The sequence below is a fragment of the Acanthisitta chloris genome, unplaced genomic scaffold, assembly GCF_000695815.1.
Source record: "Acanthisitta chloris isolate BGI_N310 unplaced genomic scaffold, ASM69581v1 scaffold44210, whole genome shotgun sequence".
Lineage (NCBI taxonomy): Eukaryota > Metazoa > Chordata > Aves > Passeriformes > Acanthisittidae > Acanthisitta > Acanthisitta chloris.
This window is the reverse complement of record NW_008654100.1, coordinates 1-14,740: the sequence shown is the minus strand read 5'-3', so window position 1 is coordinate 14,740 and position 14,740 is coordinate 1. Positions and strand designations below refer to the sequence as shown.

Here is a 14,740-nt window from a genome sequence, read left to right as displayed (position 1 = left end):
GGTAACCACGGTAGGGTTGGACTCAATATCTTGGAGCTCTTTAACAACCTGGTTGATTCTATGATTCTGTGATCATTAGTGATGCTTTTAATGTTGACAGAACATGTCCAAATGCTTACTGAAAAGCTTAACTGTCTGTTTGTGTGCCATAGCTCCACTTCATAGAAAATCAGCAAATGACTCGAGAGTGGATGATGGTTCAGGGCTTAACACCCAACCAAGTACAGTGCACTCAGGGACCACAGCAAGTAGCTCCACTGCTGGACCTTCTGTTACCTTGGGGCTGAGTTCTCACACCAGACCCTTCTCCTCAAGCTCATTTTCATCACCTTCACTCTCACTGAGCAGGAGTGAGTCTGCAGCAAACCCTGCACAGACTGCATCGGAAAAGGCAACTGTAAAGTCAGAATATTCAATGACACCCAGGTCTGTTCAGACTCAGAATACAGCTGCTTTGAACAGGCATGGCTCCAAGATAGGTGAAATGCCCAGATTTAATGGAAAATCTAAAAACTTTGTACCCACTGACTCATCTTCAAAGCCTCCGAGCTGTAACTTGAATTCTGGCTCAAAATCTGTGACTGTGAGGCAGCCACTAAAACCACCTTCCAAGAGAATCGATATCTTTGAGCTTCCCAGGATACCAAAGATTAAAAAAGAAACTGGCAGTAAGCAGGTGGGGCCGGAACCCTCAGGAAGCCAAAGCTGTGACATCCCCAGCTCCTGTATAATCCAGCTGACTGGCAAGGAGAGCATGAATCAGCCGGGAAAGGGTAACAAAGTGGAAAATCAGAAGTCAAATGCCAAGGAACCTCAGCCACAGACGCGAACAAGTGGGGTGTCTTTTTCTAGCAACACTGGCACGTACAGCGGTTCATCACTCCTGGGCACTTCGAGGAGCAAAGGCCCAGGCTCATTTGAGAGTTTTAAAATCAATATCCCTGGAAATGCAGGACATCCCAGCAGGCTGTCTAACCCAGGGTTCTGTAACACCTTCCGCCCTGTGGATGAAGTGCAACAGAAAGAGAGTCCTTCACCTCTTTTCTCAGTTAAGAAAAAGCAGGTCAAAAGTGAAATATATGATCCCTTTGAGCCAACAGGATCAGACTCAAGTTCAGCAAATAGCAGTCCTGAAAGACTTGGCTCGGGGATCCCACTAACTAATATTACCAGGACTATTTCCATTGCAAATCCGAAAGTTCAGACGTTTCAGACTGTCCGTCGGTTCACTCCTTACAGGGTAGAAAATATATTTGGATCTGGGGCTGACTCTGACCTACCGTCTAGTAACTCAGAGTCTCGTGATGATGTGACGGTGGAAAGCAGGATCGTAGAACAGATTTCTGATACAGAGGAACGAGACAATAGAGATGAGGAAGACTTTCTAAGCAGTCCTTGCACTTCATCTGCTGTGAAGCAAATTTCTAGCGCAGAATGTTTAAAGGAGGAAAGCAGAGAGGGACCTAATGTGTTCTTTAATGCTGAGGAACTGATTAGACCTAATACTAATGTGAAACCAGAACCAGGTAGTCCCTCAAAGAGCGATGGGCAGCAGAAAGTCCAAAAGGTAGAACAAACAGAGAAGCGATCGCGTTCCAGATCCCGTTCGAACTCCAGCTCCCGGAGCAAGAAGAAGGTGAAGAGGAAAAAAGCACTTGTCAAAGAGCATAAGAGATCACGTTCAGGGTCTAGGGACAGAGCACAATCAAGGGACCGAAGCTCCAGATCTACCTCTTGGTCAGGTGGAGAAGAGCACAGCAAAACACACACGTTGAAATCCAAGAGCAGGAGGTCTTCCACTGACCGTTCTAGCAGTCACGAGAGATCCAAAAAAAAGAAAATGAAGGATAAAACCAAGGATAAAAAGGCAAAAACTTCCTGGTCTAGGGAGAAAAGGAAATCTAGGTCACGTTCAGGTAGTCCTGAAAGTACTTCTGAGTTTTATGAAAACAGGAAAAAGAAAAGGTCTCGTTCAAGATCAAGGCGGAGGGACCGTTCCCGGTCAAATAGCACTGAGAGGACTAAAAGGCGGAAGCACCGGAGAGACAAGAGCTATGAGAGGTATGATAAAGAGAGTAGCCTGAGGTCTAGGGACAGGAAAAGATCGAGATCCAGATCTCGGGAGAGGAGAAAGTGGAGATCTCGGTCTCGGTCTGGATCTCGATCTCGGGAGCACAAAGGCAGCAAATCAAAGGAAAAAAGACCACGGTCGCGATCATGGTCCAAAGAAAGGAAACACAGATCAAAAGAGACCTCACTTCCTCCTCCACCAGAAAAGGATCAAAAGCCTCCAGCTGAAAATGTGACCAAGTGTCTGGAGCAACCTCATTCTCTCAAACAAGAGCCAAAGGAGGAGCTAGTGCTAGAAGAGCTTTCCATAACCATCCAACCAAATGTCAAACTTGAGGAAACAGAGGCTGAGGCCCCAGTTCCACTGAGAGAGGTCCAAGAAACTATAAAAGTAGAGCCCACCTGTCAAGAAGTGACCAGTGAACCTTCATTCCCTATGCCAGAGATCACAAACGTCTGTGTTCCGATTGGTCACGTGGATTCGTTTGCTGAAGCAGAACTCATGAGTAGTACTGATCCAGCAGTGCTCAGTGGCTGTAGCAATACGAACCTTGAGATTACAGTGAAAATAGAAAACACTGCATTATGTCCATCTCTGACAGAACCACCCCCAAAGAAGGAGGTTATCATGCACGTTCCAGCTGAGGCTGCACCAATTCAAAGCTCATCCAGAAGCAAGGTTGTGGATTGTGTGAGGGAGGTTAAAGAGGAGTGCCTTGTGTCAAATGAGAAAATGAGTAATTTCTCTAAGCCTGAGCTGGAAGTGGTGCCTCAGGGTCCTGCCTTGAAATCAAAAGCACCGGTGAAAAGAGTTACATGGAATCTTCAAGAGGAAGAAAGTGGCACCTTGTCTGCTGGAAAAGCTCCAAGTAAGTCTTTTTTGGAAAACAAACAGCAGTTGAAGCAGGCTGTACAATGCTTAGGGTTTTGGTGCCTGACTAAACCTGGTTGTAGTGTAACAGCTCTGTCATCTGAGCTGAGGAGACCCTGTGTTTTCCAGCCCTGAGAGGTGGCACTTTGTGCCTGTTGAAATCATGAGGTGAGTTGTGTTAATGAATCGGAGAGGACGTGCTGTCAGCACAGCTCAGTTAGCCAGTGGCAGCTTGTTCAGCTGTGCAGTGTGTATTGCCACCCTGTCTCTGAACTGGCAGCTCATGTCCCACCCATGCTGCAGTTAACTGGAGTGGTTGTTCTGCCTTCAAGTTGTATAAATATTCTTGGAAACCAAGGAACGTGACAAATCTCTGTAGCTCACTCCTGTAGGCACTGCTTAACCAAAGCTGCTATAAACAGTTTGGCTTGGGACCCTGTGCGATGTGTGTTGGCAGAGTTGCCTGTGTGGCTTGTGTTGGTTACTCTCATGGAAACCCATCAAAAGAAATTGCTCAAGGGGATGAGAAGTTGTCTATTATCAGAAGCTTTAAAATGTTGGTGACTACTAAACAAAATCCTTTTATAGATAATTTTGTGGTTACGTCTTTTTAATTTTTAGAACGTATTTGGTTTTGAATCTTTGGCACGTTATGTTTATTTTGTTCTGAAATGTTTTCTTTTCCTTCTCCTGGGGAACCTAGGGATGCCATTCTACAAGCTCCAGCGAGCAAAAGAAGAGGCCTGGAAAGCAGAGGACTTGAACCAAACGTTAAATCAGGTGCAGTTAAATGAGCCTCCTCCAACCAATTATATGATTCCTGAGCCTATGTTTCCTGATCTAGGTTCCTTTCAGGTTGGTTCCTGTTCCAGCACCCAAGTGTCATGGAAGGCATCCCACCTCATCTGTGCCCTGGTTGTGCACCACTCGTGTCTCATGGCAGAGTTTGCCTTCCTCTGCGTGTGGTGCATTTCATATAGCCCATGCACCTCAGAACTCCTCCAGTCATTTAACCTCTCAGATGGTCCTGACATCCAAAGAAGTGTATTTTCATTCTGGTCTATACATGCAGCTTCTGCTTTCAGCAGTGGCCTGCAGACAGATGGTGCTGTTTGAGCAGCTGTGAGCTTCTCCCCAACTCTGCTCAGGCTGTAAATATTGGCTTGGTAGCCTTGGTGCAAACCATCAGCGTGTGCTGTGCACCAGTCAAAAGGCAAGAGGGGCTGCTGCTATCTCCCGGTGGATTGAGAGGTGCTTTGAAAATCCTGATCTCATGTTCTGTCTGGTAAGCACAAGCACTCACAGAGTGGTATCTGTTTCACAGGTGTACTGTCAAAACCTGCCTTTGGCGCCACCCGTGCCCTCCAGCCTGCCCCCCTACGCCCCTGTCAGCCAGCCCACAGTGCCGTTCATCATGCAGGGCAGCCTCCCAGCCCTGGGCTGCGTGGTGGGGCAGAGCCTGACGCCGGAGCCAGGCAGCCTGGCCACTGCCTCCGAGCCCGGAATCCAGGCTGCGTCGGTCGGGAATGAAGACGAAAAGATCAAAGCACCCAAACCTCCAGTGGATAAAACAAAAAACGAGGAAGTGAGTGAATGCCACCAAGTAGTATATGCATGATATGAATGAGCTGACTGCTAACCCAGGAGCAGCAGGCAATCCTTTCTTTGCATTCTCTTGGGATTTATTCCATTGGAAGGTTCTACTGGCTGGAGAGCAGCCAGGCAGAAAGGGACCTGGGAGTTTGGATAGACAGGAGGCTGAACATGAGCCAGCAGTGTGCTCAGGTGGCCAAGAAGGCCAATGGCATCCTGGCCTGGATCAGGAACAGCATGGTCTCTTCTCCCAGGCAAATAGCAGGAGGACAAAAGGGCACAGACTCAAGCTCTGCCAAGGGAGGTTGAGGCTAGATATTAGGAAGAGATTTTTTTTACCGAGGGTGATTAGGCATTGGAATGTGCTGCCCAGGGAGGTGGTGGATTCACCATTCCTGGAGGTTTTGAAGCTGAGACTGGATGTGGCACTTAGTGCCGTGGTCTGGTAACCACAGTAGGGTTGGACTCAATGATCTTTGCAGTCTCTTCCAGCCCAGTTGATTCTATGATAGTTTCTACTGTTTCATCCCAAATAAGTCAGTGAGGGATTCAAACATCTAAAATACATTCTTAAAGTTCTGAAACATTTGTTGCATGAATGTTCAGAAGGGATTTTCCAAAAACCAGAATGTCCAAGTTTCTCTAAGCAGGTGGTGTTCTCCTCTCCCCTGCAGCTGCCTGGAGGGGAAAAGAGAATCAAAGTGCATGTCAATTCTCATAGCAGTCCTGTAGAGAGGTGGAACTGTATCTCGTTGCTTATCAGCACGTAAAATACTTTGGAGATTTTGCAGTGCTAGTCTCTTGCTGCAGAGCCTTCAATTTGCTATATGGACCATCTGCTCTGAGCATGGTGGATGCTAACACAAGGACAAAAACTTCTTAGCCAATTATTTTACTTCCTGCCACAAAACCAAGTGGTAAGATACTTTCCTCACTGATCCTCCATTTACGAGCAGCAGTGTTTCTAAATGTGTTTTGATAGAATATGTTCTGATATCACCTGTAATCATTAATTTATAGGCAGCTCTGCCGTTTTCAGGTTGCCTTTAGAGCTGTCTGAAGCTTTATGCTCACAGTTATGATTTGCTGCTTTTAGAATCCTTTTAGTGGATCTGTGTTTACCTGAGAGCTGTTGGAAGGGAAGGTGACTAAAATTACTAAGTGGACATTGTAGTCACTTGCTTAAAACACATTCTGTAAGACACAGAATAAATCTTGCATAAAGTGAAGGTTCCTCAGAGCACAAACTGGTATTTGTTTCAAGACTGCAACTGGGAAAGGAAATCGCTTTGAGGTGATTACTTGAGTTGCTGAAATTGTGAAATGAGAGTTTTCATGGTCAGAGCACTTCTAAGAAGTATATTCAGAAACCATTCCCAAGATGGAACAAAGTAACAAACTTCTCTTTCCTGTGCAGTACATGAAGAAGCTTCACATGCAAGAAAGGGCTGTAGAAGAAGTGAAACTTGCCATCAAACCGTTCTACCAAAAGAGGGAGATTACAAAGGAGGAATACAAGAACATCCTTCGAAAAGCAGTGCAAAAGGTAAGGGCACAGTGAGAAGTGGAGAGGAGGAGCTGGGCAGGTGATTAAGTGGCAGTACTTTGGGTTGCACGGGGCAGTTTCGGCAATTACATGCCATGACAGAGTGGCAGAACTTTGGACCCTGATTCATACTCTGCAGTCCTGTGGTGGAGCAGTGCTTGCTTTAAGCAGGACTGATGGGTGCCATTGATGAGAGCTGTCAGTCTGTGCCTTTTAGAAGATCATGTTTTCAGTGGGCCAGAACATTGCTAAACTCCAGCTGCTTGAGCAGAGTATATTACCTGGTATGTGCCTTGGGTGAGAATGGTCAAATCCCTCTCACTAAGAACTTCAGCCAGACTTGTCAGCTGTTTCTGATGAAGTGAGAAAGTACTTTGTGCATTAGTTCCTTGGGCATCTGTGGTGTCCCTGAACCTTGGAAGATGGCCTTGCAGTTTTGCTGATGTTAACTTTTGTCTCAAATCTTAGTGCTAACCAGATCGTGGCTAAAAAAGACCTGATCAGCAGGTAAATGTTGTCTAGTGAGGGGAAGTAATGCTCTTGTGGTCAAGGCAGTTAGTTTAAACCTTGGAGAATTGTATTCTCTCCCTCCTCTGCATTCTTGCTATCGCTGGAAACTTCCATCATACACAAAAATTCCTGAGATAACAGCTGCAATTTCACATCTTCCATGTGACCCTATGAACCTCAGGTGTGGTTTGTAGGAGAGCTGTGCAACTCCAATTGCTGCTGAAGTCACTGTCACCTCCTCTCTGAACACTGATAAAATTCTTTGTAAGGACTGTTCTTTCCCCTGTATCTCAAAATGGGCCATTAAAACTGCCAAGTTCTTTGAATCTGAGCATTACTTTCTCAAACTCATCAGCAAAATGGGATATCAGCACTGCCTTAGTTACCACATACTGTGTAAAAGTGGATGGATGGGTGGAAAAAACTTGTAAAAATGAATAATTCTGCTTTCAGAGATGCCTCTACATCCAGTTGATGCTTAGTGGGTAAGCTCTGCACCAGATCTGGAGTGCTTGAGGTCAAATACTACTCTTAGCTTTGTTTTTTGCTTTATGTATCCTGTTATGAGACTTGAGGGCCTGTGCAGCAATCAGTTCCCCTGGGTAGCTTTAGGGCTTCTCTGTCCCTGGTCTGTGCCTGCCTGAACTGCTGTAATTGACCAGATGCTGTTTCTGATCCTCTGCAGATCTGCCACAGCAAAAGTGGAGAGATCAACCCCATGAAGGTGGCAAATCTGGTGAAGGCGTACGTGGAGAAATACAAACATATGAGGAAACATAAGAAAACTGATGGTGAAGATACACGTGAGGTGGAAAACTGAGAGCAAGCCCCAGCCAGCATGACTTGGACTGAACTGGTCCTAGCTGTGGACACCATAGGAGTAACAGACCTGCAGTTGCATCTCTTTGTAAACAAAGTGCAGAGAAACAAGATGATTATAATAGGATTTGTCTGCGGAACCTTCTCTTGAATCATTTCCATATGGGAATGAACTTAGGAATTATTTTTTTTTTGATGACCTACAGATGTAGAACTAAATAACAATCAAATGCCTCAGACCAGCAGAGTAATTCGAGGGGAAACACAGAAGAGATTCATGTTTGGGACTCCTGGATTGCTGCAGTTTTCAGGGTTACTTTGATCACATTTTTTGGGCTGTGTGCTTGTCTTGCTAAGGTTGGATACTGGACACCACTTTTCATACAGTACCTTGAGAGCTGTATATTGGTTCCCTTGTGTTTATTTATGGAAACATGGATCGTCTTTAGAAATTTCTGATTTAATACTTGAAAAGTTGTATTTTTAGCCCATTCGATGGTCAAGCGTTTGGGGATTGCAGGCGTGAGCTAACCTTTATAAACTGACTTAGAAACACAGCTCAGGCCGTGGTGTTTATTTACATGCTGTTGGCAGTATCCCGTTAGCAGAAAAAAGAGTCGTTTTGGGGTGGGAGATTGTGTTGCACTTGTGTAAATACTGCACTGATGGTTGGGTTTGTGTCTGCCTTTCCGGAGGGAGCGAAACGAAAAGCGAGCGTTGTGAATTTTCGGCCGCAAGCCAGAGGGATAAGGCTGAACTGATGTACAAAGCAGAAATGTGACAGAGTTTATAAAGTTATTTTGAATGGTTTTAGTCCTATAGCAGGTGTCATTTGTTTGTCTTGGATCTGCCTCTTGCCCTGGCTGTTCTGTGTAAACCTGCTCGCTTGGCTCCTGGGTAAGGAATACTGTGTTTCTCGAAGAGGATGGGAGTTGGAGTAGTAATTGTTCCTCCTCCTTTGCAGGAGGACTGGTTTTCCTATCAACAGTCAAAGTAGTCCAGCACACACACTGACTTCATCTTGCTTTCTTTGAAAACACTCCTTGCTCCCATGTACCAGCAGGTCTTTTGAGTGACCATCTGAAATACTGTCACTTACAAATACAAACAGCCCCCTTGAACCTGACTTGAATCATTCCCCGTTTAACCATGTAAGGGAGGAGATGTTTCTCAGGGAAGCTGAACAGAAAACCACTAAAGTTGCATCTCAGAAACTGGTTTTCCCTTCACAGGAACTGAATGTACATGGCCTGTTGGGCCTCATGGCAGCATCACTTCTTATGTGAGGGCTTTCCTAATCACTTGGAAACTGCCCTCTGAGGACAGTTGTGCTGCTTGGCTTCAGAGAGAAAACACTTGGGCTCTCTGGGGTAAGTTTTATAAAGCAAATAACTGCAGCTCTTTTCCTGCTCCAGTGAGTGTAGCAAGACCTCTGGTCCCTTGTTGATGTTCCTAACTTTTCCGTTACTGATTTCCATAGTAAGATTTTTTTTCTACATACTGTAATTTCATCTGTGGTTCCAAATAGCTGTTTTGGGGAGTTTGTTATTTAAACAAAACAAGCCTGTATACCAGTACTGCCTGGACTGGGACAGTGCTTCACTCCCATCGTTCACTATCCTAGAGCAGTGTTTATGGGTGAGCCCTGAGCATTTTGGAGTTAATCTTCCTGGGCTCTGCATGCTTCCTGGATGGAAGTACAGCCTGGATAAGGCTGTATAGGTATAAGGAAGTGATAAGTTTGGAGTTTCTGTGCAGTTTTTTGGAAAAGGTTCAGTACTTACTGCTGAGGAGCAGCTGGAAGAGAAGCTGTAGTTTTTGACCCTGTAGCTAGAACACGTACCTGTCAGGTGGGTGTGGGGTTGTACATACAAACACTGCTGATAGATTTCTTGGTAAAATAAAAGTTCAGAAACAGTTGGCACAAGAATGAGAGGATATGATCTAACTGTGCATACCCTTAGGCTGGAAATGAGACACCTTCAAATGTGTCAGAGGAACAATTCAGGATTAACCTGTCTGCATGAGTGAAAAAGGATAGGTGGTGTGAAAAATAAGGCTTGGCCAGATACCAGAAGCAACTACACCGTTTACCAGGAAGACAAACGAGAGTCTGTTTCGTTTCTCAGGCTGTTTCACTGCTTTAGATTCATGTTCAATGTTAGCTTTGAAGTGGCAGTGAAGGGAACAGCTGCTGCATGGTGTGTTAGGAGTGCATGTGCTGGAAGGCCTGTGAAATTTGTTACCCCTACCACTGCCTGGAGGAGCACTGAAGCTGAAAACTATACCTTCTGCATGTGCTTTCCCCTGAAGTTACCTGAGCAAGAATACTGGTTCTTTCATTCTGTCTGCCATGAAAAATAAACCTATCAAACTGTAAGCTGCCCTGTGCAAGAGGCAGTGAGACCCATACCACAAAATGCCTCTTCTGGCATGTTCTAGAAAACAGTTTTTCTAGTATACTGTGTACACTATTTGCCTTTTCCCCCCTTCCTTTTTTTTCCCTCTTTTCTGGTTGACCCTCTTGGATCAGATGCTGCCACATGTTTAAGGGAAGAAATATTATTTATTCAACATGTACAACAGTGATAAAGCCAAAAGGTCTTTTAGCAAAGGCAGGCAGGGGTGCTGCACTAAGAACTTGACTCAGGGGTTACTCTGCCACGGTGTTTGCCTCAATGTAGACCTCTAGAATTGTTTTTGGGACACAGCCCTGGCACTGCTGTCTGGCCAGAGGTGGTGGTGAGGTTGGATGGGGGAGGAGGGTGGGGTTCCCAGCAGGGCTCGGGAGGCGGGGAGTGAGAGGAGGAAACGAAACAGGGAGCTGAGCACCCGGAGGATCCAGCTGGTGCCACGCAGCAGGGCCATGGCCCAGCCCAGTGCCTGTGAGTAGCTGCCCTAGCTCTTCACTGCTCTGGTTCAGAGTGGTGGTGGGAATCCTTCAGCTTGTCCCTGGTGGAGAGACCATGTGTTTCGGGAGAGGGTGGATGTTGGCTTTCCTGCTGGGTTTGTAGCATGTCCTGGTTTAGGTGGTGATGCTGAGAAACGATGATGAGTCAGTCCTCTCGAGTGTGTTGCACAAGGAGATGTCATGTTTGTTATCATGGGGTGAGGAAGTGAAAGCAAAGCTACCCACGTTTTGTGCTGGTATGGTGTGATCCTGCATCCCACTGGTGCTCTCCTGGCCTGCAAATCTCCCTGCTCCAGACGCCCTCCATCTGGCAATGTTCTCAGCCATCACTGAGTCCCTCCCTGCCCATGTGCCCTATCCTTTGGGGAGCCTTATTGTCCCTGCATTATTCCCCAGTCTTCTGGGGCTGGGAGCATCTCTGCCGGGAATCGCAGCGCTAGGGAGGATGTGAGAGAGGAAGTGTCTGAACTCACTAGCCCTGGCCTCAACATGTCTCCCTAGCTGTGGCCAGGCTGAAAGAGTTATGTGGAGAGCAGCTGTGCTCCTCACATTGGTTCTACCCTACCAGCCTGTGGCTGGGATTAGAAAACTACTGGTTTGGGGGTAGATGCAGCTGTGGCCGGAGCTCTTGCAGGGCTTAAAGCATGAGAACAAATCTGTTTATGTGGTGTTTGGGCTACAGGTCAACGTCTGGTGGGAACTGTTTCTTCCTGTGTCTCCTGCCCCAGCTAAGATCCTTATACGTTGGCTTCAGTTCCTCTTGAGAGGGCACTGGAGCTGTTCAAGCAGCAACTGTGTTTACACTACTCAAACAGCTCCTCTGTCTTTTCTTGATGGCCAAAATAATCCCAAAGTTATGCAGAGCTCAAGGGGAAAACTAGTCTGCAACCCAAAGGGTCAAAGGGTCAAGTTCTCTCATAACCACCTTCCCTGTCCCATGTGTCCAGGTGAGGAGCAGGAGGACAGGTTACATGAACTGACTCTCTCTACCCAGAGGCTGCGTGTGCTGCCTCCAGCAGTCCTGGACAACCCCATGCTGGAGAGCCTTGACCTCGACAGGAACAAGCTCAGGAACATCACCGGCATTTCTAAGCTTTGCAACCTGAAGAAACTGATACTGTCCAAGAATGAGATTGTGGACTTTCCCAATGAGATCCAGAGCCTGGTCTGTTTAGAGAAGCTTGAGCTGAATCAGAACCAAATCCGGGTCATCCCAGAGGGGGTTTTCTCCCATCTCCCCAGGCTTAAACACTTGAGGCTGAACAACAACCGTCTCTCTGCCCTCCCCAGGGACCTGGCAGCTTGTCAAGGTAGCCTCCAGTACCTCAACATCTCCAACAACCTGTTCCGGACCTTCCCGCAGCCTGTCCTGCAGTTGGCACACTTACAGGAGCTCCACGTGCAGAATAATGCTCTCCGCCAGCTCCCCAAGGAGCTCTTCCAGGGGCAATCCCTGAAAATGTTCAAGGCCAATGGGACCCCCCTGCGGGAGCCACCCAGTGAAGTGTGCGCTGGTGGCGTCCAGCAGATACGGAACTACTTCAGCCAGCTTCAACATCGGGCAGGGCAGGAGGACAAGAGGATCAAGACCATGTTCCTGGGGGCCTCACTGGCAGGGAAGTCCACCATCTGCAAAAGCCTGAAGCAAGGGCAATCCAAACTGGTGCCCAAGGAAGAGCGAACAGTTGGGATAGAAATCAGTGAGTTCCAGATCGAGGACTTCACATTTCTTTTCTGGGATTTTGCTGGACAGCTGGAGTACTACATGACTCACCACGTGTTCATCACCCCACAGGCTCTTGTCATCCTCGTCATCAATCTTCACATGTGAGTGCTGAGCTGGTTTGGATTCCGAGTGGAGTGGGGGAATTAAAAAGGAGCTGGGGAAGCTTTCCACTGCAGGAGTTCACACTGTTTCCATTGAACCTTGAGGCCTGGTCTTCACACTACCTCTTCCCCATTTTGCAGATCAATCTCTTAATTAAGCCACTTGATCTGTCATCACCTTGCCAAAGGCCTCTGTTTGGAGGGTTTGAATAAGCACTGGCACAAGTGAACCCTGTCTAAATGGATTTTCTTTCCGCTTTGGAAATACCTCTGCGATCCTTCCTGTATCTTGTGGTGTTCCCTGCACATGGAGAGAGCATCAGGCTTGGGCTTTGTGCTACAGAAGGATGCTCCCATCCACACCAGGGATGGACTCTGCTACACCCAATAGCTTTAACTGCCTTAGCTTAAGGATGGGAAACTGAAGGATGAGCTTGGATACAGCCCATGTCAGCTTCTGTGCTTTGAGCTGTCCCCCAGTGAGCTCCTGGGACAGCACGGGGTGCGTGGTCAGGCCTGCACTGGTGGAATCTGGCTGGCAATCCAGAGGGTGAGATGTGAATCTGGGATTTTTCTTTCTCTCCGCCCCCAGGTACCAAACTAATGACAAGACTTTCAAGGATCTTGTTGGTTTCTGGATCAACAACCTGTCCATGCGGGTCCCAAACTCGGTGGTGCTTCCCGTGGGAACCCATGTGGACTGCTGCCAGCAGGAGGAGGTGGAGGAGAAGAGGCATGACATCATGGCCAGGATCACAGCCATGCTGGCAGAGAGAAAAAGCAACCTTGCTCACTTCATTGACAACCTGGAGGGCAGCGAGGAGCCCAAGTTTTACGTGGACCAGTGGGAGAGGCTGAAAGAGATGGAGAGCTGCATGTTAACCGTAGGGCTGAGATTATCCTGGTTTCTGTTTGTCTGTGGTCACCCTGTTGTCCCTGGTGTCCTGCTGGCAATGGTGACTTGGTGCCAATGCATCAGGCCACTAGTGCAGCCACTCCCTGGGCTGTGGTGGATGTGGTAACCCCTGGCTGTGATCTGCTTGGTCCTTGTCCCTGCTAGGTGATGGGCATCTCCTCCTGTGGCCTGTAGCAAGTGCCTAAAAGGGAGTGGGAGGGGTCATTTACCTTCATCAGGTGATTTTCTGGGAATTGCTGCAGAACAAAAGTGTGAAGGAAGTGCCCTCTGAAGCTAACCCAGTGGTGTGTCCCATCCCTGGTGACCTCTTTGCATTAGGTCCTTCCTTTTCCTCACAGACTAGAAGACTCCTTTGGGTGTGATTTTGGCAGGTATGTGCTTTCTCTTTTCCAGATCTTAAACTTAGTTGCTGTCAACTGCATGGATCACCATGACATCAAAAAGCTCCAGGCCACTATTTTGGAGCATGTGAAGAATGAGGAGCTCTTCCCCGAGGTCATCCGAGTGCTTCCACCCGTCTACAGGCAGGTGGAAGCTGCTATTGTGGATATTGCACAGAGCGAGGAGATGGCACACCACGGTGAGTACCTCCCTGAGAGGACCTGCTGTCCTACATCTGGGACAGGCTCTACCCAGTGTTTTCCTGTGTGTGGAATGGGCTCTCCAGTGCTTGCTGCACCTTCTGGCCCTACTCACAGGGCAATGAGGTCACTGCTGTAGACCTTGCAGTGTTATTGCTGAGCATTAATTGCTGCTGCCCAGCTCTGTCACCACAAGCATCTGCCCCCCAGGTGGATACTAGGGAAAAGCATAGGAAAAGGCCAACTGTGTCTTCCCTGGGAGGCTCTTCCAACACCTACCAACCTGTGGCTGGAGGTACCCTGAGCTGGGCATGTTGCCTGGTTTGTTTCTTTCCAATAGCATCATGCTTTCTCCCCTTTGCCCTGTAAAAGCTGTTAAAAAACAACCTTGCAGGAAGGAGCTCTGCAGCTTTAATTCTTCTATGTGATTTCCAAATCTGTGTCCTGCCAACTTCATTTAGTGGCCTCTTCCCCTCCCTAGCCCCTTGTCCATGTGTCCTGTGACTTAGCAGGCAGCTTCAGCTCCTCACTTAGATACCGTGAGGGTGATGAGACACTGGCACAGGTTGCCCAGGTGGATGCCCCAACCCTGGCAGTGTTCAAGGCCAGGCTGGATGAGACCTTGAGCAACCTGGTCTGGTGGGAGGTGTCCCCGCCCATGGCAAGGGGTTGGGACTAGATGATCTGTAAAGTCAATTCCAACCCCTAAAATTCTATGATTCTGATTCTAGGATTCTAGACCTAAAGCAGGTATGAACATCACCAGTGCCCAGTGTCATCTCTGGCTCCCCTGGCCACCATAGGATTAGGGAATGAGAAGCCAATGTTTTTCTTTTGTGGAGATAAGCCATGTTTTGTTGCATGACTGTCTGTGTGACTGTGACAATCTGAGGTTTAACTGGCAATCTGAGGTTTTCTGGCTGGAAACAAACCTGCTTTCTCAAAGAGTGAAAAAACCCAGTATTAGCCTCATTTTTCAGATTCTCCAGTAAGCCCAGGCAGGATGTTGCCACTGGTGAGACAATGCAAGAACATGGGAGCTGCAGGGTGGCAGTGAGACAGCTGAAGTTTGGCTGGAGAGATGGGCTGATTCCAA

At 47.5% G+C, this 14,740-nt stretch overlaps 1 protein-coding gene across 1 annotated transcript; it reads left to right on the top strand.

The window, feature by feature from the left end:
* The first annotated feature begins 2,812 nt into the window (after positions 1 to 2,812).
* On the top strand, positions 2,813 to 7,442 carry LOC103810374 (PHD and RING finger domain-containing protein 1-like). The gene is made up of 5 exons (XM_009083274.1): positions 2,813 to 2,939; positions 3,645 to 3,721; positions 4,266 to 4,526; positions 5,952 to 6,080; positions 7,276 to 7,442. Exons 2-5 carry the CDS (start codon positions 3,647 to 3,649, stop codon positions 7,408 to 7,410), a joined length of 600 nt encoding a protein of 199 aa, XP_009081522.1. The 5' UTR covers positions 2,813 to 2,939; positions 3,645 to 3,646; the 3' UTR covers positions 7,411 to 7,442.
* Positions 7,443 to 14,740: the final 7,298 nt, after the last annotated feature.